Below are 21,981 nucleotides of genomic sequence, written 5' to 3' on the forward strand. Positions count from 1 at the left end.
GTGCTGACCCTCACCTAACAAGGAATAAAGAGACCAAAACGCATAACTAGAAGCATGCAGAAAAAACTGAATTGGAAACCACCACACGCCAGAGTCTCTGTATGTAGTGCAACAAAGGAAAAAAAGAAACATCACCCATCCTTATAAAACAAATCAAGAAATATAAAATCAATAGCAGTAAAACCATAAAAAGAACAGATTATTTCAAAACAGCGGATGAATGGAATATCCAATAATTAAAAACTCATATCAAAAATTTCTAGATACCGATAAAACATTTCAAAATAATACACACAAAGACCCAATAATGTCACACACAAGTTGTCTCTCTCACACTGGCTCTCAGTCACACACACAAAATGGTGCCGACCATTCGGCAACACGATTCGACTGCAGGAGGTCGTTCCGGACAGCCGCTGGACTTTTGGCAAGTCTTGTGGGGGTCAGGAGGCCCCCCCAAGCTGGCCAAAAGTCCCTGGGGGTCCAGCGGGGGTCCGGGAGCGATCTCCTACCGCAAATCGTTTTTCCGTACGGAAAATGGCGCCGGCCATACGCCGTACGGAAAACGATTCGACTACAGGAGGTCGTTCCAGACCCCCACTGGACTTTTGGCAAGTCTTGTGGGGGTCAGGAGGCCCCCCCAAGCTGGCCAAAAGTCCCTGGGGGTCCAGTGGGGGTCCAGGAGCAATCTCCTACGCTCCTGACGTCGGGGGACAAAAAAAAACAAAATGGCGCTGGCCTGTCATATGACAGGTCAAAGGTAGCGCCGGCGCCATTTTGTTTCTACAACGCACGGAGGTCCGAGGTCCGAGAGTAAAAGATCACACCGGGACCCTTCCTCTGGACCCCAGGTAATTTAAGGCATTTTGGGGGGGTTCGGGAGGGTGGGGGATTTATTTTAAAGGGTTGGGGTGGGTTTTAGGGTTGTTTTAGTGTGCCGGTTTTCCCGCCCTCCCCCTTCCCCTCCCCCTTCCCCCGATTTACGATTTTTTGACGATAAATTGGGGGAATTGTTATTGTATCGCGGCTCTAACGATTTTTGACGATTTAAATATATCGGACGATATTTTAAATCGTCAAAAAACGATTCACATCCCTACTAACCCTCTCTGTTTTCTATCACTTAAATAGAACTTAACTTTCTGTAAAGAGGAGTGATTAGTAGAATACCTCAGGGATCAATCCTGGGGCTGCTTCTGTTCAATGTTTTTCTGAGTGATAATGTGGAGGGGTAAGAAGGAAAAGTTTGCCTCTTTGCTGTCATGTTTGGCCAGCCACACTCACCCTAGAATGTCAAAAGCCAGGCCAGGCCCTGAGATGCTGCCATTGTCCCTTAGCTGCCAGACTGCCGAACCTGCCTTTAGGTGCACACCATCCTATCAGGGCCCTTCAGTAGGAAACCTGGAAGCAGGAGCTTGGTATTTAAACCCCAGAAGCACTACAGCTGATGCCTCAGCAAAAGACCTGGAAAGGAATACGACAAGTGAGGTTATCAAATTTGCGGATGATACAAAATTATTCAGAGTAGTTAAATCAGAAGCGGATTGTGATACATTACAGGAGGACCTTGCAAGACTGGAAGATTGGGCATCCAAATGGCAGATGAAATTTAATGTGGACAAGTGCAAGGTGTTGCATATAGGGAAAAATAACCCTTGCTGTAGTTACACGATGTTAGGTTCCATATTAGGAGCTACCACCCAGGAAAAAGATCCAGGCATCAGAGTGGATAATACAATGAAATCGTCGGCTCAGTGTGCGCAGCAGTCAAAAAAGCAAATAGAATGTTAGGAATTATTAGGAAGGGAATGGTTAATAGAACGGAAAATGTCATAATGCCTCTGTATCGCTCCATGGTGAGACCGCACCTTGAATACTGTGTTCAATTCTGGTCGCCGCATCTCAAAAAAAGATATAGTTGCAATGGAGAAGGTACAGAGAAAGGCAACCAAAATGATAAAGGGGATGGAACAGCTCCCCTATGAGGAAAGGCTGAAGAGGTTAGGGCTGTTCAGCTTGGAGAAGAGATGGCTGAGGGGGCATATGATAGAGGTCTTTAAGATCATGAGAGGTCTTGAACAAATAGATGTGAATCGGTTATTTACACTTTTGAATAATAGAAGGACTAGGGGGCATTCCATGAAGTTAGAAAGTAGCACATTTAAGACTAATCTTTTTCACTCAAAGCACAATAAAGCTCTGGAATTTGATGCTAGAGGATGTGGTTAGTGCAGTTAGTGTAGCTGGGTTCAAAAAAGGTTTGGATAAGTTCTTGGAGGAGAAGTCCATTAACGGCTATTAATCAAGTTTACTTAGGGAATAGCCACTGCTATTAATTGCATCAGTAGCATGGGATCTTCTTAGTGTTTGGGTAATTGCCAGGTTCTTGTGGCCTGATTTGGCCTCTGTTGGAAACAGGATGCTGGGCTTGATGGACCCTTGGTCTGACCCAGCATGGCAATTTCTTATGTTCTTATGTAAGATACTAAGCAGGACAAGGACTGGATACAGACAGAGGCTTGAATGGGATACTGAGCAGGGACTGGAACTGGATATGGATACAGGCTTGATCAGAATACTAAGTAGAGACTGGGACTGGATACAGACTGGAGCAAAACAAGGCAATAGCGAGGTAGAGCGTGCACATGTATGCCCGCTCGCCGCTTTGAAAATCTACCCCATAGAGTGTCATACTGATCCTCTCTCTCTCTCCCCCCGATGTATTAATCAGCGTGTGAAACAAAAAATAGCACAAGTGCGATAAATTTATCATGTGTTTTGGAAATTGCTTATGTGATGCAGGGTAATTAGCTTAACCACACCCCTTTTTTATCGCATGTGCTATTTCCACTTTATTTATAGCATTTTAATAAATCTAGGGGTAGGTGTGTTCTAAGGACAGGGATAGTGGCATCTAATGTCCAAACTGGAAGGATCTGATATAGATATATAGATATACATTTTATTATATTTTATTGCTATATTGAGTTGTAGTATGAACTGCACCTGTTGCAAATCTTAAGTTTTTGTGATTATGATTATTGATATTTTATTGCAGTTATGTTCTTTGCCTTTAATATTTATTTTATTACAGGATTGATTGAATCTAATGTTTCTGTTATGTGTTTTTTGCATTTTACATGATATTATTCTTGTGTAGTTTTAAACTGCAATAAATATAAAATAAAATTAATACAAATTAATAAGGAATTTTTAATGTTGGTAAATGTTTGAAATAATTGGTTAAAATATTTTAAAATGACACTTGATGCATGACGGTTGCAGCAGACTATTAGAAATCCATTGTTGGCATAATTTATCAGTAAGAGTTCAACTAATAGAGCTTAGACCTGTATGCCTATTGCCCACTCTTGTTAACCTCGCCAGCTCTAGCTATGCCACTGGCTGGATGAGGGAGCGGGAGGTTAGAGTCTGGGGGATCCAAGCCTGAAGGCTGGTTGGGGGGGACTGAAGCTGGCTGGCTGGGGATGGGGGAGGGGAGGGGGATCAAGGCTGGTTGGGGTGTACTGGCTGGTTGGGTGGGTTTGAGGCTGGCTGAGTTACTCCTGGAGGAATTCTGCGCTACTGTGGAGCGCAGAATTTGCACAGAATTCCACTCCTGCACAGAATTTACATTTTCTGCATAGAATTTCCATATTCTGCGCAGAATTTGGCAAAAATGGAGCAGACCCCGGCATGCTACAAGTAGAGCCCATCTCACTTGTGCTGAAGATGGAGCAGGTCCTGGCATGCCACAAGCAGAGCCAGTCCTGCTCGTGGCGAAGATGGTGAGGCCCCAGTGACAGTAAGTCTATGTGTAGAGGTGGTGTGTGTGTGTGAGAGATTGCAAGCCTGTGTGTGTGTGTGGGGGGGGGGGGGGGGGTGAGAGAGTGCGTGGGTCTGGTGCCAGAGAGAGGGAGCCTATGTGAGGAGATTGTGAAGGAGTGTGTATATGTGGGAGAGATTGGGAGATGGTTTGTGTGAAAAAGAGATTATGTGTATGCAGGGGAGTGAGGGTGCTTGTTTGTGAGAAAGAGAGCCTGTGTGAAGGCATGTGTGGGTGAGAGAGAGAGAGGGAGCCTTTGTGTAGGGTGTGTGTGTGTGAGAGAGACGGAGCCTTTGTGTAGGGTATGTGTGCAGGAGTTATGTGAGAGAGACATTGGTAGCCTGTGTGAGAGTGTATGTGTGAGAGAGAGAGGACTCCAGCTCTTGGCTCCTCTTTGGTGGGCGGTGGGCCGCCAACTCCGACTTCGGGTTCCCTCCGGTGCCTCTGGCCCTGCCACGCCATCCAGTGTTGCTAGCCAAGATGTCCCTGTTTGTCGGGCCTCTCTGCATGGCCCGCGGAGAGACGCCACCATCAGTGCCGCGCCCCTTCCTAGGCGCGTGTGCACGCATCATTGATTCTTTTAAAGGGCCCGCAGCAGGAACCTGGCCGCGAACCCGGATGCTGATGTCAGACTCTTCAGCATATAAAAGCCCAGGCCTCACTCCATAGCATTGCCTTTGCAACAGGTCTCCTTGTACTCCAAGTACTCGTTGCTGATCCTAGATTTGTCTCATCGTGTGTTCCTGTTTTCCTGTGGTTCCCGGTTCCTGTTCTCCTAGTTCCTGTTCGTCTATGTGGTGGACTGACTCATTGGATTTGACCTCCGCTACGCCTGACTACTCTTCAGCTTCTCTCCAGCCCCGGACCTCCGTTACGCCTGACTACTCTTCAGCTTCTCTCCAGCCCTGAACCTTCGCTATGCTCGACCACGCCTGCCTTCTCCGTGCCCTGACCACTGCCTTGATTGACTATGCTACAAGTTCTACGTTGCTTGCCACAACTTCTACTCATCGCCGGCTCTAACCTAGCCTATCAGTGATGCCTCTCCTCTGGACGTGGACTTTCAAGGCTTTGGCCTTCCTTTGCTTAAGCGTCTTCAGTCTCTCCTTGTTCCTTTGGCGCCTGAGTTCCAGTACCGAATCCAGTCCAGGATAGGACTGTGCCATCTACCGACTGCTGTCTTTGAGCTGAATCATCTTTCTTCTCTAGCTAACCTTGAGGCCCACCTAAGTCCTGCCGGCCCCGACACCCAAATGCTCAACCCAAGGGGAACGAGGGCTGGTATAGGTGAAGCTCCAGCGGCCTCTAGCTTCAGCCCACTCCACCTGCTGACGGTGGGGACCTGTAGGTCCTCGCCTACGGGTTGCATCCACCCCACCTCAGCCCAAGGGTTCACCTCCGACGCAACAGAAGGAATTGTATGTATGTGAGGGAGTGAGGGTGCTTGTTTGTTTGTGAGAGAGAGAGCCTGTGTGAGGGTGTTTGTATGTGTGGGAAAGAGAGCCTGTGTGAAAGGATGTGTGTGTGAGAGAGAGAGGGAACCTGTGTATGGGAGGGTGACAGTGAGAGGGAGCCTGAGTGCAGGTGTTTGTGAAAGAAAGACAAGGAACTTGTCTGAGGGTGTGTGTGTGTGTGAAAGACAGCGGGAGCCTGTATCAGGGTGTGTGTGTGAAAGACAGAGGGAGCCTATATGAGGTGGTGTGAATGTCCACTAGAGAGAAGGAGCCTGTGTATGTGTGTGTGAGAGCAAGAGAGGTGGACAGAGGGAACCTGTGTGAGGGGCAGTACCAAAAAGGGTCAAACTCTGGGAGTGGAGATAGAGCAGAAGGGGTTGAGCCTAGAGGGGGAGTGGAGAGATAGTGGCAGGTGCAGTTGGGGCCTGAGAGGGCAAAGTGAAAGGAGACTGGCCAGAAGAATAGGGAGAGAGAGTGGAAGGGACATTCTTACAGTAAACTCCTGGGGAAATTCTGCTCAAAATATTTAAAACTCTGCATCTTTAAGTAATAACTTTTTTTTCTGTATTACATTTTGAATTAATTACTTAGAGACTGTCATGTCTATTGTGTTATTTTGACCCAATATAAATTATGAAGACGCAGTATTCCCCCAGGAGTACAGAGTCCGGGAGGCGGGCATTTAGGCTGGCTTACTGGCTGGGGGTGGAGCTTAGCTGATTTGCTTGGCTCCTCCTACCTATAAAAAGCATGCCGCTGACCCTCTTAGAAGGGATTACCATGAAAGGGAGGGGGGGATACTGGAAAGCAGCCAAGGCTCCTCTCGGTGACGAGAGGGTGTAGGCGCAGGGCCTTGCGTTGCTATAGTGACAGAACGAAGCGGAGCCCAGCGCGCTGCGCAGGGATCACAGGGTAGTGCAACAAAATCTTAAGTGCAGTCGATTTCTGCGCTAACACGAGAGCCGTGAAATGGAGGCGCGGTGAGATAAGGAAGGGCTGAGACAAATTAGAATGCTGCCACGGTGAGAGAAATCCTGCCGAGTGCCCTGTTGGTTTGAGCTTGCAGGCCGAAGGCGAAGCCTCGCGCTGCAAGGGGGCGGTGTACTAGTAGTTACCGCTCCCCGCCCCTTTTTTTTTTTTTCCTTCCTGTTTCGGTTGCGCCGGAAGTTTTCTTGGCTGCATTTTGTCGCTCGCTCTCGGTGGCGGAAGATGCCAGTCGCTCGGTCACAAGATCTTGGACCTGGGGGATTACGGACTTTTTTGTAAGGGAGCGCAGCGAGAGGAGGCCTCCGGTTTGAAAGCAGGTATTGTGCCCTGCGGGCTTCGGATGGACGCCTGTGACAGGAAGACAAATAGAACGGTAAAGGGCGGCTTCCGGGGTTAGACCAAGTTACCTTGAGAGAGGACCGTGCACCCCCCCCCCCCCCCCCCTTTATCTGGCCGCCTTTTCCAGTAACGTGCCTTATTTCCATTGCTCCCTCGGGCCTTCTCGTCCTTTTGGAGCCCTAGTCTTTTTTTTTACTTTCTTAACTTTTTTTTTGTTAGTTTTTCTCTTTTCCTTCCTGTTTTGCTGCTGTTGAAGGATATCTCTAACCCTGCGGGTGCCGTTTCGTGGAGGCCACTACCTCGTTGGGATTCCTCTGGTTTAGGAGGGACGTGGAGGCTTTTTTTTTTAATAAACTGAACAGTCTTGAGGTGGGGCGTAAAATAGAAGACGTACGAACAATAAGACCTGTAATGCTGGGTCAAACCACAGGTCCATCAAGCCCAGCATTCAGTCTCTGACTACGGCCAATTTGAGTAACAGGCAGGTCCCAAAGAGAAGATCCATTTCTTGTTGCTCACTCCCAGGGTTAAGTGGTGGCTTTCTCGAGTCTATCTGGCTAATAATTGTTTATGGATTTTTCTTCCAGGAAATTATCCAAATCCCTTTTAAGCTCAGCTATGCTAGATGCCTTGACCACATTCTCTATCAACAAATTCCACAGCGTAATTATGCACTGAGGGGGGAAAATGCTTTCTCAGATCTATTTTAAATCTACTACCAGTTAGTTTCATTGAGTGTCTCTAGCCCTTGTACTATTTGAAGTGGTAAACAATGGTCTCCTATTTATCCATTTCACTTCACACCACTCAGTATTTTATAAACCTCCATTATATTTGCTTGTCTCTTCAATGTGAAAATTCCTAGCCTGTTTAGCCTTTCATCACAAGGGAGCTTTCCAGCCTCCTTATTATTTTTATTGCTTTCCTCTGTACTTCTTTTAGTTTTGCTATATCTTTTTTGAGATGAGTGTCCAGAACTGTACAAAATACTTGCGGTGGGGGTTACACCATAGATATATACAGAGGCATTATGGTATTCTCAGTTTTGTTTCTGTACTCCTTTTTGAATTCCTACCATTCTATTTGGGGTTTTTTTTTATTGCTACCACTCCCTGAGTTGAGGATTTAAATGTATTGTCCACAGTGACTCCAAGATCCTTTGCCTGGGTGGTGATGTCTAATATGGAACCCAGTATTGAGTACCTATAGTTGGGGTTATTTTTCTGATGTGCATCACTTTGCATTTGTCCACATTTCATTTCGTCTGCCATTTAGATGTCCAATTGCCTTATCTGGCAAGTTTCTTCTGCAGTTTCTCACTGCCCTACAGTACTTTGAATATTTTGTGTCATCTGTAAAATTAATTGCTTCACTTGCTCCCTCTTGCAGGTCATTAATGAATAAGTTAAACAATGGTCCTACACACATCCCTGAAGTTCTCCACTTTTTATATCTTTTGTTCTTTTAGCCCATTATCTATCATCAGTAGCTACTCTCCTTCTGTTCATGACTTCAAATTTCCTGATGTTAAATTCATGCTGGCTTTTTCCCATTAAATATGTTTATCCTTATCCCTAGTAATTTTCTTTTTAATAACTTCCACCATTTTACCCGCACTGATGTCAAGCTCACTATTCTGCTGTTACTTGGGTCATGAAGGGATATAAAAAAGCTGAAGGATTGGTTAGTTGCTTAGCAGCTAAGTTTCAATATTAAAAAAACACAGAGTTATGCAGTTGGGGTGCAGCAATCTGAGAGGTACGTGATAGAAGGTGAGATACTGATAGCCAGGAAGCAGGAAAGAGATCTTGGGGATGAGTTATATTTGATGACTTGTCATAGGCATGCCTGGCTTCCTTTCTTCCAGCATCCATTTACAATTTTTCACTCTGACATCTTTCGCTTTTAGAGAACTCCATAACACAAATTAAACAAATCTTACAATACTTTTTTAAATGTGGTTTTCACCTATCTGTAGACAAGCATATCTCAAACAGTTTCTATAGACCAAGTATCATAACAGGCTTTATTATGCATCTTGACTGGGTGGTGATTAGCATTGGTTTTAGAAAAGCAGTATATTCGCTGTTCACTGCTGTATCCTGGACAGGATCTGAAACCACCTCATTAGGATGGTTCACTAATCATATTCTACAGAATAGACCAAGGAACCTCCAGGATCTTTGGTCTATTCTGTAACTGAGGCATGGTGAGGAAGCAGCTGAATGTGTTTGCCTCTGTACTATAATACCTTGTTCCATGCTCACCAAATAAGATCTAATTGTTGAAGATTCTTTAATCACAGTTGCTGATGTGTGCCAATGTTTTTCTTGATCCAGCTTTAGTCAAATACTGTCCCCAGGTTTCAGTTGGGATAAAGAATGAGCATTTGAACTGGCTCAGTGACTTAGGAGGCAAGAGCTGTACAGTTGCATGCAGAAGGTCACTGATTTCAAATCCATAGTCAGCAGGAAGAGAATTGGAGCCATTAGGGTTGGGAAGGCTTCCCTTTTTAAGATCATACACAATCTCCCCTAAAAAGTACAGGATGCATAGGGCCATAGCAGAAAAACTAAAGGCGTTCTTTGCTTCAGTTTCAATGAAGATAGTGTTAGGGAGGTACCCACACTGGTATATAGTAAATGATAGCAGATGAAGATCAGAATGGGCCATCCAGTACCGGTTGTGTTCCGTATGTTCCCTCAAAGCCATTGCAGTCCTCTTAATTGGATTTCTTTACTTGTCCCTGGGGTTCAAGACGTGAGACTTGTAAAGATGAGATCCAGGAACTTTTCAATGACAGCTCCAAAGATGTGGAATGATTTTCTACTAAAATTAAGATCTATGAATGATCTAGTCTGCCTTTGTAAGTTGCTTAAGGAATTGCAGGTCACACAGACTTTTGGTTGATGGAATATAGTAATGAGTAATGTTGTATTTATTATTTACCAAAAATTGCAGGTTACAAACTTGAAGAAGAAAACTGATAGAAAATATGAAATAATCAAATCAACAAGAAAAAAGTCATAAGATTAATTCACAACTGCACAAAGAAGGGATCCAAATCATAAAATACAGGAAAATGTAAGCAAGAAAATGGGTAGCAGTTATACACAAACTAAATAGCAGTAATTACATGATTAATTAGGACATTGCTGAGAAATGTGGTATAGAAAAACTACCGAAACGTAACTAAATATTTCCATTGGTACCATAAAAAGAATAAACTCCCCAGCTGTAAAACTCTAGGCTTCAACAAAAGAAACTGTTTTTCCTTCTTTACTGGGTTTCTTTAGAGACTTCAGGAAAAATTTGAAGTCTGCAGTTAATAAACTAAAAAATATCCTTGACCTTAAATATCTTCAGTAACCAAGCTCGGTCAGGATCTAATACACGGGTAATAATTATAGAAGACCCTACTTCCTGGTCTTTCCATGATCCCTCTAGCAGCCCATTTAAATCCAAACTATCAAGAGAAATCGGGGGCTGAAATGCCCCTTGTCTTCATATCTTTTATATGAAAGAAGGTAAAAGGCTAAAGAGAGGCAGAACAGACTCAGGAGCTTTCTTTAATATTGTAATAGCATCTCTAATGTCCAAACAGAAGAAATTCTAGGACGGTCCAACAGAAGTAGATTGTCTTCCAATGGTGTGTTCAAGTATCTCCAATTTATTATGGATCACTACTGAGTCTTTGATAAGCGCTTCCTCCCTAGCCTGTATCTGCTACACCTTTGCCTCCATCATATCCTGTTGCTGTTTACTATTAACTTCTTCCCTTTGACCCTCACGATTTTCCAGTGACTCGGTTTAATTGATAATCCTTGAATTTGGGAAGAATTTGATTGCTGCATTGCAAATAAGCTTTCCCACAAAGTCTCAAAGTAAAATGCACTGGTCTTGAAAAAGTTACAGGCTCAGTCAAAGCATGAACATACTACTTAACCGTCTCTCTCCCTTCTTACCCAGAACTGGTAGTCAAGGTCTCTGCAGAAGCCATTGGAATCCTTAGTCTCATCTCTACTTCCTTTCCTACAGCAGTCTCCAATCTTTCCCCAAGGGTTGGACTTCTCTATTACTCCGAGAACAAGGCTGCAGCACAGACAAATTCCCTACTCTCTCTGAAGCACAGAGCGCTGGGGAATCGCTGACCTCATCCACCTGCACTATCTCTGCAACCGCTCCAGCATCAGATGCATGGCGCCATAGGGGGACTGATGCGCTGGGCTGAAGTTGGCGGAGTGTGGGGTCACTGACTAGCATCCTTCTGCCCCTGGTGATCCAATTGACTGCTGCAGCAGTTTGTCATGGTGGCTGGGCAAGAGATAAGTCACTTGGCTCAGAGGAGCTGATGGAATAACTCTCTTGTGACCTTTGCGCTTATGACCCAGAAGTTAAGGTAATCCCGCCAGCAGAGAGACTCCTATACAGTGCTGGCTCCTTTCACCATCGTGGATCCCCTCTCCAGAGCTAGCTTCTTTTCCCCCAAGGGCTTCAGTTTTTATTGTTTTTGTGCTATTTTTAGTTAGTCTTTTTTATTTATTTGTAATATTATTTTTGTTTTGTTTGTAAATCACATTGGGATCCAGCTATTTGATCCTTAAATTTTATAATAAATACAAAATTGGCATACAAATAACATACAAATATATATAAATGTGATATAATCATAAACAGCTATCCCCACCATCCCAAGCTTCCCCAACCAGCCCCCTTCTCTCACTAAGGGAATATGTAGAACAAGTCGCCCATTCCTACCCACTTAAATATTTTTATTAATTCTTATATTTAAATTTGTTCTTATAAAGGTTTCCACACAGAACAGTACAGCACATATGTTACATGCTATAGTAAATCAACTTCTTATTCAGTTTTACATACTCCCCTTAAATAGTCACACAGAATAACAACCAGAACTCGAACATCAAATATTCATATCTAATATTTAGGCCCACTAGTAAAATGAACAGAGTTAAGTATACATATCCACAGTTTCATGCCCTCCCCCTCTCATACTGTAGTAGGAATACCATTAGCAACAAATACTTCATATAGCATATAATCAGATCATAGTTGTCAAGAGCAACATATCCTTCATAGGTCATTAATCATACATCCTCATATTCTAGGTGTCAAAGAAGAAAGATAAATCAAAAATTATTTTCCTTTTTTACTTCAAAACTTTACATTTTTCCCATAATCAACAGAGGATGTAGAGTATTCCTCCGCTCTATCGAGGAAGGTGATGTCTCCCCACACCAATTTGATAAACTTGATTTTTTTACCTAAGAGCAAGGCCTTCCTCAGCCATGTTTTCTGGAATTTATTTAGCCACTAGTTGAGATAAGACATATCAAATATTAATAACTCTTATATACCACCTTCAGAACCAGAGAACAAGCAAAGCGGTATACAACTCAACATATTATATAAAATACAATAAAAGAAATCCACAAACAGAACAGGAGATATCTCAATAACAAACCCTTCTCATAATAGAAATACTTCACCTAAATAGAGGTTCTGTACATCATCTCCAGACCCATCCACCCCATAACCACACAAAAATTAGCCCATTAAAAGACATTCACCCTCTCCCTTTTTGCTCCCTAAAGAGTGACCCCCCTTTGTATCACGACTTCAGAAGTGACTCACAGCAATGTTCTCTCTCCAGCAGCTGCAACCTCATTTTCAAATTGCTGGGCTGACAATGTGGAGTGGGGGTAGTGGGGCAAAGCTAATCACAGGAGGAGTGGCCACACAGGCTGATGCTGCCCCAGTCTGTGTAGCAGTTTCTGTTGGTGTAGAAGGGGCTCTGAGGAGAGAAGCCTCAATTGCAATCACCGCCCTGCTCCTATTTTAGTGGTGTCTTAGGTCTTTTTTTCCTTATGGCGGCAGCCAAATTTTCAAGCCCTTGGGCAAACTGATGTCAGTAGGGAGTGGGAAAAGGCAGGCTGCTGCTGCTTCTCCAGTCTCTGCATAGCAGTTCCTGTTGGCATGGAAGAGGTTTTGAGCAGGACAGCCATGATGGCAGTCGCTACTCTACTCCTCTTATGGGCCGATACAGTACAGTGCATTCCGATGGAGCGCACTGTTAACCCGCCATTGGACGCGCGTTTTCCCTTACCCTTATTCAGTAAGGGGCGGAAAACGCGCGTCCAGCCCGCCGAACCTAATAGCGCCCTCAACATGCAAATGCACGTTGATGGCCCTATTAGGTATTCGTGCGCGATTCAGTAAGTAAAGTGTGCAGCCAAGCCGCACATTTTACTTTCAGAAATTAGCGCCTACCCAAAGGTTATCGCTAATTTCTTCGGGCACCGGGAAAGTGCACAGAAAAGCAGTAAAAACTGCTTTTCTATGCACCCTCCGACTTAATATCATGGCGATATTAAGTCGGAGGTCCTGAAGGGTAAAAAAAGTAAAAGAAAAAAAATGTTGAAGTCGGCCGGCGGCTGTCGGGTCGAAAACTGGATGCTCAATTTTGCCGGCGTCCGGTTTCCGAGCCCGTGGCTGTCAGTGGGCTTGAGAACTGACGCCAGCAAAATTGAGCGTCGGCTGTCAAACCTAGGCTATTCCTCCTCCCATTACTACTTCTATACGATCTGATTTTATTTGTTCTATCCTCCTATTGCGCAAATAAACTTACTTTCTTACTTGGAACCGTAGCATACTGAATCCAAGCTTGTGTGTGGCTCTTTGTGTAGGGGATAAATTCCTGGGTTCAAGCCCCCAGGTATAATCCCAGTAATTGTGTGTGGCTCTTTGTGTAGGGGATAAGCTCCTGGGTTCAAGCTCCCAGGTATAATCCAAGTAATTGTGTGTGTTTATATGGGTTAAGCACCCCTCAGTTCAGAGCCCCTGGGCAGGATACCAGTGTGCACAGTCTGAACCTGTAACACAATCCCATCCTCAACCTATGAGAGGTTCATTATGCTTACTTTTAATATCCTTATTACCCTTTCTAAACAAAAGAGACTGGCTATGCTCTTTGAATATTTCTGTGTTCTGTAGTTAATCTGAAGGAAACTTGCACTTGTGTAGAGAGAGATCCAGGTCACAGGAAGTATCTCGTATTTGTTGTCAGGACTTTTTGACCAGTATTGTGTATTGCCATTTGGCTTTGCATAAACGCCATGGTTCTTTACAAAATGCCTGGCTTTCTTTGCAGTATCTTTATGTAAATTGGGGTTTGTGTTTCACCTCATTGACAATTGATTGGTCAAGAGCACGTCTCAGGCAGAGGTGGACGAATCCATGTGCATCACTATCCAGGTACTGGAGTTATCAAGTGGCATTTATTGGGATTCTGCTAGATATAATTTGAAGTATGACTTTTCTCTTTGCCAACAGAATCACAGACTTATGGGTATTTGAAAAGTGCCCCCCATTGCTGCAAAGGTCACAGGTACTTTTTATCTGTAGTCGTTGTACCAATTTTGAAAGGGCAGTACACAAGGACTTACTTCGTACCCGGGATAAATTTCAAAGTGTATCTGTAGCTGTTTGTTCCTGCCTTTTCTATGGATACTTTTTCTACCATTCAGGAGAATTTGACCAACATATAGGATTTTAAAAAATGACTTGAAAATAAAACTTTTAATTGCTATGTATACTTTTTGAAATATTGCACAACACAGTGGCTACAGTTTTCTTTAAAATATTTGGATTTGAGGCGAGAGTTGACCTATCAGTTGCAAAGGACTCTGTTGAAAATGATTTGTCCTATTCTGTGGTGGTCTGAAATCAACTTTGCCAACCATCTATAAATTTACAGGCTGCTTGTTTAAAACAAAAAAAAAAGCAAATGAAGCAAAACTTGTAGCAAAGTGGACTGATCCGTAAGGTACATAAATGTTTTGTCTTCCTTAAAACTGCTTCCTCTGACATCATGGGTATGCAGAATGGGAGCCACCTAGAGCTATGGATTTAAGTGGTATATAAATCTTTTAAATAAATAAGTGTGATTGGGCCATGGCCTGTACCTTCCATGAATAAAATGGTCCACTCCTTGTAGATGTTACTGTAGCACTTGGAGAGCAGCCTGACCGCTGCACAGACAAACTAGGTGCTGCTTTCCCTAAACGTTTCAGACAACTTGAAATGGAATCCTGAGTGATTGGTGTGTCTGGGATATAATAAATCCCCTGCTCTGCTTGAGACTTGGGCAGTTAAGCAGAAAGTATTAAACTCCTATATCCCACCCTTTACTGCACAATCTGTGTTATGTAGCTCATGTACCAGTGCAACTCTGCCCTGTATCAAAATATCAGCTCTGAATGTGAGTAGTCCCCCCGACTGTGTCATTGGATTCCCCTGCCTACATTCACAGTTAGGTAAAAAGCAGTGATTATGGAAAGAAATGGTTCCCATAATTTACAATCTTGTGCACAGGTCATCTAAAGTGCTTTCTAATATTGGCATGTATGTGAAAATCTGAGAAGACTTTAACCTGGTGCGCTTTTTTTTTCCAGATACATTTATATCTTTCTATATTATATAAATAAGTCGGGTTATCAGTAAAAATGTTAGTATACGAAAATATTTTTCTTTACTCTGGAGTAACTTTTGGTTTAGACCCCAAAATGTCCTCTGTGAGCAGGCCTCCCCGTGCACTTATGAGAAACCTATTAATTATCAGATTCTTTGTTCTTCATCAACAAGCAGGCATGAGTTAGTTATTACTTGTGGGTGATGTCATCTGATGGCACCAGCACATACCTGGCTTTCAGAACTTGGTAAAGACTTCATTTAGCATTTGTGGGAGCTTTTACACATGCATGCTGCCTCATGAGCCTCTTGGTCTTTCTTCATCCAAGCTATGGAAGGATGTGTCTCAATCTCTTTAACATTTTTTCAACTTTTCAGGGCTTTGTGCCCTGTGCATTGCTTGGATTTTTTTTTTTTTTGTATTTTTTTTCTGACACTGCCTCATCAACCCATATAACAGAACTTTAAGTTCTTAAAAAAAGAAAATGGAAAATTCCAAGGTGAAGAATCTGGCTGTCAATGGTTTCAAGGCCTGTATCTATGGGTACTGGATATCCATAATAGACACTCAGTGCTGTTTACTACCGCTGCCTGGACACCACTCTTCCAACTCTTAGTGGTCTCCATAGGTAGTCACTCTTAATACCTGCCTGCCACCCTGGAGAGTTGACTACCTCGCTAAAGCTTGAACTCTGGAAGAGCCTAAGGGATTCACGAGGCAGCATATGTTTTCAGGATCTACCATGCATGCATGCTCAGTAAACTTTTTCACACGGCTCTGAGAGCTGGGTTTGTGTTGGTGCCATTGGGTGATATCACCCATGTGTAATGGCTAATTCATCCTGATGCCTATGGAGAAACCTGTTTACAGATGAGCATACTTGCTATACCTCATGTATGTCTCTTCCTCTCATGAACTGTTTGTTTCTCTCGTTTTCCTTTGGCAGTTACTATGTGGGCTTCATGCTGTAACTGGCTGTGCCTGGATACGCAACCTGAAGAGATGTCTCAGCAGTCACAGTCAGGAGTTCAAGCAGAGACCTATTCAAACCCAGGCTACAATCCACATCCTTCTCCTTCAGTATCTGAGAACAGCTGCAAGGCCTGTGGGAGCCTCTTTGAAAACCTCACAAGAAAGGTGAGTGGTAAGTAAACTCTAGTGCTAGGTATGGATCTTTTTCTCCAAGGACAAGCAAGATGCCAAGTCCTCACACTTGACATTTATTTTATTTATTTAACAGTTTTATATACCGACCTTCATGGTAAATAACCATATCAGATCGGTTTACAATAAACAAGAATATAACTGGGGTCGCAATTCAAGTAAACGAAAGGTAAACAATAGGTAGAAATGAGTCAGTTACAATCAACAGGGTAAGAGAACTTGGAAGCTTGCAGGAAGCTGGAAGGAAGACAAGGCAGGAATTAAATAACTACAAAGTGATAACATAGTGCGTACGGGTTAAAGCATAATGGTGCCTTAATCTGGAAGAGTCAGAGTCCATTTGTGAGAATAAACACCGTGACGGGTGAAGGACAACTAGTGCTTGTCTGGTGGGTCGGCGAAGGCTTGGTGAAAGAGCCAGGTTTTAAGTCGTTTTCTAAAAGTTAACAGGCAAGGCTCTACTCTGAGGCTTGATGGGATGCTATTCCAAATAGATGGGCCAGCTATTGAAAAAGCTCTGTCCTTTGTCATCGAGAGGCGTGAGGCTTTAGTAGGAGGGAATTTCAGAGTGCCTTTGAGAGTATCTCTGGTTGGTCTGTTAGAGGAGTAGAGTTTGAGTGGGATTTCCAGGTCGAGTTGAAGATGATGATGGATAGCTTTATGAATTACTGTGATCGATTTGTATAGAATTCTGAAATTAACTGGTAACCAGTGTAGGTTCCTGGGAGAGATGTGTTCGCTGCGTCTGGTACTGGTCAGCAATCTCGCAGCCGTATTTTGTAACATCTGCAGTGGTTTGGTAGTGGATTTGGGGAGGCCTAGGAAAAGGGCACTGCAGTAGTCTATTTTGGCGAACAGAAGCGCTTGGAGGACTGTCCTGAAGTCGTGGAAGAATAAGAGTGGTTTAAGACGTTTCAGAATCTGTAATCTGAAGAAACAGTCTTTGGATGTAGTGTTGACCATTTTCTTAAGGTTTAGTCGATTGTCTAGTATTACCCCAAGGTCTCTAACCTGCTTGCAGGTAATGTGAGGGCTGTGTGGTGATGGTGGGGAGATATTGATTTCGTTTGAGGAGATGTGGAGCAGCTCTGTCTTAGAGGCGTTGAGAACCAGGTTTAGGCTGTTAAGTAGGTTAGTGATGGATAGAAGGCAGTTGTTCCAATGGGTGAGCGCTTTTGAGATTGATTCTGTTATTGGGATTAGAATCTGTACGTCGTCTGCGTACAGATAATGAATTAGGTTGAGGTCTGTTAACAGTTGGCAGAGGGGGAGGAGGTAAATATTAAAGAGGGTAGGAGATAAGGAGGAACCCTGAGGTACGCCAAGAGTTGATTTGGTTATGGGTGACTCTTTATTGTTGATTTTAACTTTGAAAGTCCTATTGCTGAGGAAGGACTTGAACCACTTGTGGGCAGATCCGGAGATGCCGATGTCTGTTAGGCGATCCAGCAGGATGGTATGGTTGACGGTGTCAAAAGCCGCTGAGATGTCTAACAGGATTAACAGAAAGGAGTGTCCTTTGTCTAACCCCATGATAATATGGTCAGTGAGTGAAATGAGAAGGGTCTCCGTGTTGCGTGATTTACGAAAACCATATTGCGATGGGTATAGGATCTTGTGGTCTTCGAGATATTCAGAAAGTTGGGTGTTTACCAGTTTCTCCGTTAGTTTGGCAACGAATGGGAGGTTCGAGATGGGTCTGAAATTAGCTAAAACATTCGGATCTAAGTTGTGTTTCTTGAGGAGGGGCTTGAGTGAGGCGGTTTTTAGACTGTCTGGGTAGCTTCCATGCGTTAGAAGACATTATCTGATGAAGCCCATTGTGGGAAGATTACTTAAGTTTCTAGAAGCTTTCAGCATGCTCAACAAATGTGTGGCTTGATTCACATCACTGCTTCGCACGGGCCTCATTCAGTCTTAATTTTTCTGCAGGTGCAGGAGCTTTTTTTTTTTTTTTTTTGGAGAGTTGCACTTGTTTCTCACCCCCTTGGTCTTTCTAGGCAAGTTTTTCAGTCATTTACAAGTTTTCTTGACATCAAAACATAATTGATTTTTTTCATTGCTTTTGTTCATTCTGATATTTATTTCCATCGTGTGTTAGTTATTTTTCTGTATGTCCTGTCAGTCAAGCCAGCCAGTGTTTTTATGGATGATCCTACTGCAGATATATTGCATATCACTATTGCTTGAAAGTAGCGCATGACCCATTTGAATGCGGGGTCTGCTTGAAAATGTTTTCTCAAGTTGTTAAGACTCAATTAGCACAGCACTGTGCTAGCTTCTCAGGAAAAACAAGTCCATCTGTAAATTGGCCTATAATCCTAGCAAATGATCTCTGATAAAAATCCTTTGGTGGTCCTTGTTGAAGGAGTTCTTGGCAGCTTCAATGCTTCAACATAAGATTAGAGCCAGAGCGAGTGCAAGTTCTAGATCTGCTCCAAGGAGCAAAGCACTTTGCTCAAGACACTTTAATCTGAGTGCCACCAAAGCTTTGATATTTCAATGCTCACTGGGGTGTGGGGTTTGGACATGGTAAAAATTCCTTATAACCTGCAGTGGCTGCTTTGGGAGGCTCTGTTCTTATTTATTCCAGATTGGGTTAGAACTGCCCTGGTCCTCTTGTAGTGATAGAAACATATATAGAAACATAGAAATGACAGCAGAAAAAGACCAATCGGCCCATCCAGTCTGCCCAGCAAGCTCCCACACCTATTTTCCCATACTTATCTGTTTCACCAACCACCAAGTTCAGGGCCCTTGTTGGTAACTGTTTGATTCAAATTTCCTGCCATTGATGCAGAAAGTAATGTTAGAGTTGCATCAAAGGTGAGCACAAGGCTTAATGGTTAAGAGTAGTAACCGCCACATCAAGCAAGTTACCCCCGATGCTTATTTACCCCGACTGCACAGATCAATGCCCTGTTGGATGTTGTCTGAATGTAAATCCTCTTTTCCACATTTCCTCCTGCCGTTGAAGCAGAGAGCAACGCTGTATATGCATTCAAAGTGATGTATCAGGCTTAATTGATTTAGGTTAGTAATCGCCGTAATAAGTAAGCTACCCCCACGCTTATTTGTTTACCCGGTCTGTGGAGTTCAGTTCTTGTTGGTTGTTGTCTGAATGCAAATCCTCTTTTCCACATTTCTCCCTGTCGTTGAAGCAGAGAGCAATGTTGGAGTTGCATTAACCGTGCGAAGGCTTATTAAGTAAGGGTAGTAATCACCAGGTAGTAGCCTCCATTCCAGCAAGCCACCCCCATGACTCTTCTCTTCATTCCCATCCTCTAACCTTTATAAATCCACAGTGTTTATCCCATGCCCCTTTGAAATCCTTCATAGTTTGTCTTCACCACTTCTCCAGAAGGGCATTCCAGGCATCAACCATCCTCTTGTGAAGAAATACTTCCTGACATTGGTTCTGAGCCTTCCTCCCTGGAGTTTTGAATCGTGACCCCTAGTTTTACTGATATTTTTTTTTTCCAACGGAAAAAGTTTGTTGTTGACCATGGAACATTAAAACCTTTCAAGTATCTGAAAGTCTGTATCATATCGGGGAGGAGGAATAGCCTAGTGGTTAGAGCAGTGGGCTATGAACCAGGAGACCAGGGCTCGAGTCCCACTGTCGCTCCTTGTGACCTTGGGCAAGTCACTTTACTCTCCATTGCCTCAGGTACAAACTTAGATTGTAAGCCCTCTGGGGATAGGGAAATACCTACAGTACCTGAATGTAAACCGATGTGATATCTCAGATCGAATGTCTGTATGTATAAATAAATACATAAATATCACCCCTGCTCCTCCTCTCCTCCAGGGTATACATATTTAGGTTCTTCAATCTCTCCTCATAAGTCATTCGATGAAGAACATCCACCTTTTTGGTCGCCCTTCTCTGGACCGCCTCCATCCTGTCTCTGTCCCTTTGGAGATACGGTCTCCAAAACTGAACACAGTACTCCAGGTGAGGCCTCACCAAGGTCTTGGGATCATCACTTCCTTTCTCTTGCTTAGATATTCCTCTCTCTATGCAGCCCAGCATTTTTCTGGCTTTAGCTATCGCCTTGCACATTGTGTCTAACGATCTGAAGTCAGTGAAACAATCACCTCAAGGTTTCTCTTCTGCTCCGAGCACATCAGCCCTTCGCCCCCCATCACATACAGTTCTTTCGGATTTCCACACCCCATATGCATGACTCTGTACTTCTTGTCATTGAATCTCAGCTGCCATATCTTCGACCTCTCTTCCAGCTTCTTTAAATCCTGTCTCATTCTCTCCACTCCTTCCAGCGTGTCCACTCTGTTGCAGATCTTAGTATCATCCGCAACTTTGTCAGGAAAATAGACACTGTCTATCGCTATGTGTTGATTCAGTGGCTTCTTTATAGACACTTCACTACCCCACCCTGGCACACATTGGTTATAGTTATGAGAACTATTGATGGTCTTCTGCCAGCTGCAAGCATACATGGTATAGTGAGAACATTCAGGCACTCCAAACAGACTTATAAGCAAAAGTATTTATGCATAAATAAAATTCTTCCATCCCTATATGGGACAATATGGATATTCAACTTGTCTATCTCATATATTTATCTGAAGGTATGTTCCTATGGGGCAATTTTCAACACTTCTTGTGTAAAAAGCCCCTTTAAAAAATTGCTGCCACCCCCTTTCCCCAGTGTAGGTAAAAGTGCATCTGTTATTTAACAGCACATGGATTTTTGCCCACACAAAAAAGGATGGGGTTAAGTTAAGGGAGAGAGAGTATACACAGTACAGGTGAAAAAATATATAGATACTTGGTAGTTACAATGCATCAGCCAGGCCAGATTTTTAAAGGGTGACTCTGCAGTCCTCCAGTCTCTGCTGGTATTCTGAAAATTGCCCTCATAAGTGAATCTGCAGATCTACCAAAGTAATGACCTCATGACATTACTATATATAGATAGGTAGGTATACACAGTGGCTTGAAAAAGACTTTGGCCCTCTAAAGAAGGGGATTGGAGGATCCAATTTCCAAGCAGAACTGAACTTTTCTGAAGGCCTTAGGTCTGTCCTTAAACACATACCTGGCCAGCATTGTCTTAGATCCCTTCTTCTGAGAGAAGATTTTGTCCTTTAAGTGAGGCCTAAACAGTGTATACTGGCAGATCAGATAATTTAATTCCATTCTGCTACACTGATAGAAGTTCATTATCTCCTGTATCTCTCTGCTGAAATGCAGGCCAAGGGTCCATTGTGAAGTCAGAAAAGCAAGTAGTGTTTTCCATATATATCAAGATGAATTAGCCATACTGTCTGGGTGATGTCCTCTGGGCGCCATGGGGTGGAGCTTTCTCTTAGAATGTAGAGCTTTGCTCTGCGCACATGTGCGGTGGTTTCCCGCTCAATCACATCTTCCCTCTGTTGATACGAAAGCTGTTACAGTGCAGCAATGTGAAAAAGGAGACTGTCCAGGGAGGAGGGCAGAACCGCAAAGCTAACTCATTCTGCTGTCTTCAGGAAACACCGTTTATGGTAAGCAAACTTGCAATTTTCCCGTCGATAAGCAGGCTAAATTAGCCATGCTTTCTGGGACCCCCCAGCTTAGGGTTGCTATGATTACATACACAGTCACCTGATTGTTGAAGAGATGTGTTTCTGAAAAGATTTCAGTTTGCACTGGTATTGTGAGCAACCTACCCAGTTTGTGGGCAGCCTTGACCTCCCGTGGTATGATGCAA

The 21,981-nt window shown here is 43.5% G+C and overlaps 1 protein-coding gene across 5 annotated transcripts in view; it reads left to right on the plus strand.

Annotated features, from left to right (window-relative positions):
• Positions 1-6,072: 6,072 nt before the first annotated feature.
• The window catches only part of RFFL (ring finger and FYVE like domain containing E3 ubiquitin protein ligase), a 59,263-nt gene continuing 43,354 nt past the window's right edge, over positions 6,073-21,981 (plus strand). The window contains exons 1-2 of one of the 5 annotated variants that reach the window (XM_029613105.1): positions 6,073-6,302; positions 16,044-16,234. In XM_029613105.1, coding sequence (XP_029468965.1) covers positions 16,049-16,234 — 186 coding nt within the window. In that variant the 5' untranslated portion in view covers positions 6,073-6,302; positions 16,044-16,048. Of the gene's footprint in view, positions 6,303-6,423; positions 6,641-13,777; positions 13,882-13,991; positions 14,015-16,043; positions 16,235-21,981 lie in introns of those variants that run through there. The other 4 variants (XM_029613104.1, XM_029613103.1, XM_029613107.1 and 1 more) reach the window with 4 other exon arrangements.

The sequence above is a fragment of the Rhinatrema bivittatum genome, chromosome 8, assembly GCF_901001135.1.
Source record: "Rhinatrema bivittatum chromosome 8, aRhiBiv1.1, whole genome shotgun sequence".
Classification (NCBI taxonomy): Eukaryota; Metazoa; Chordata; class Amphibia; order Gymnophiona; family Rhinatrematidae; genus Rhinatrema; species Rhinatrema bivittatum.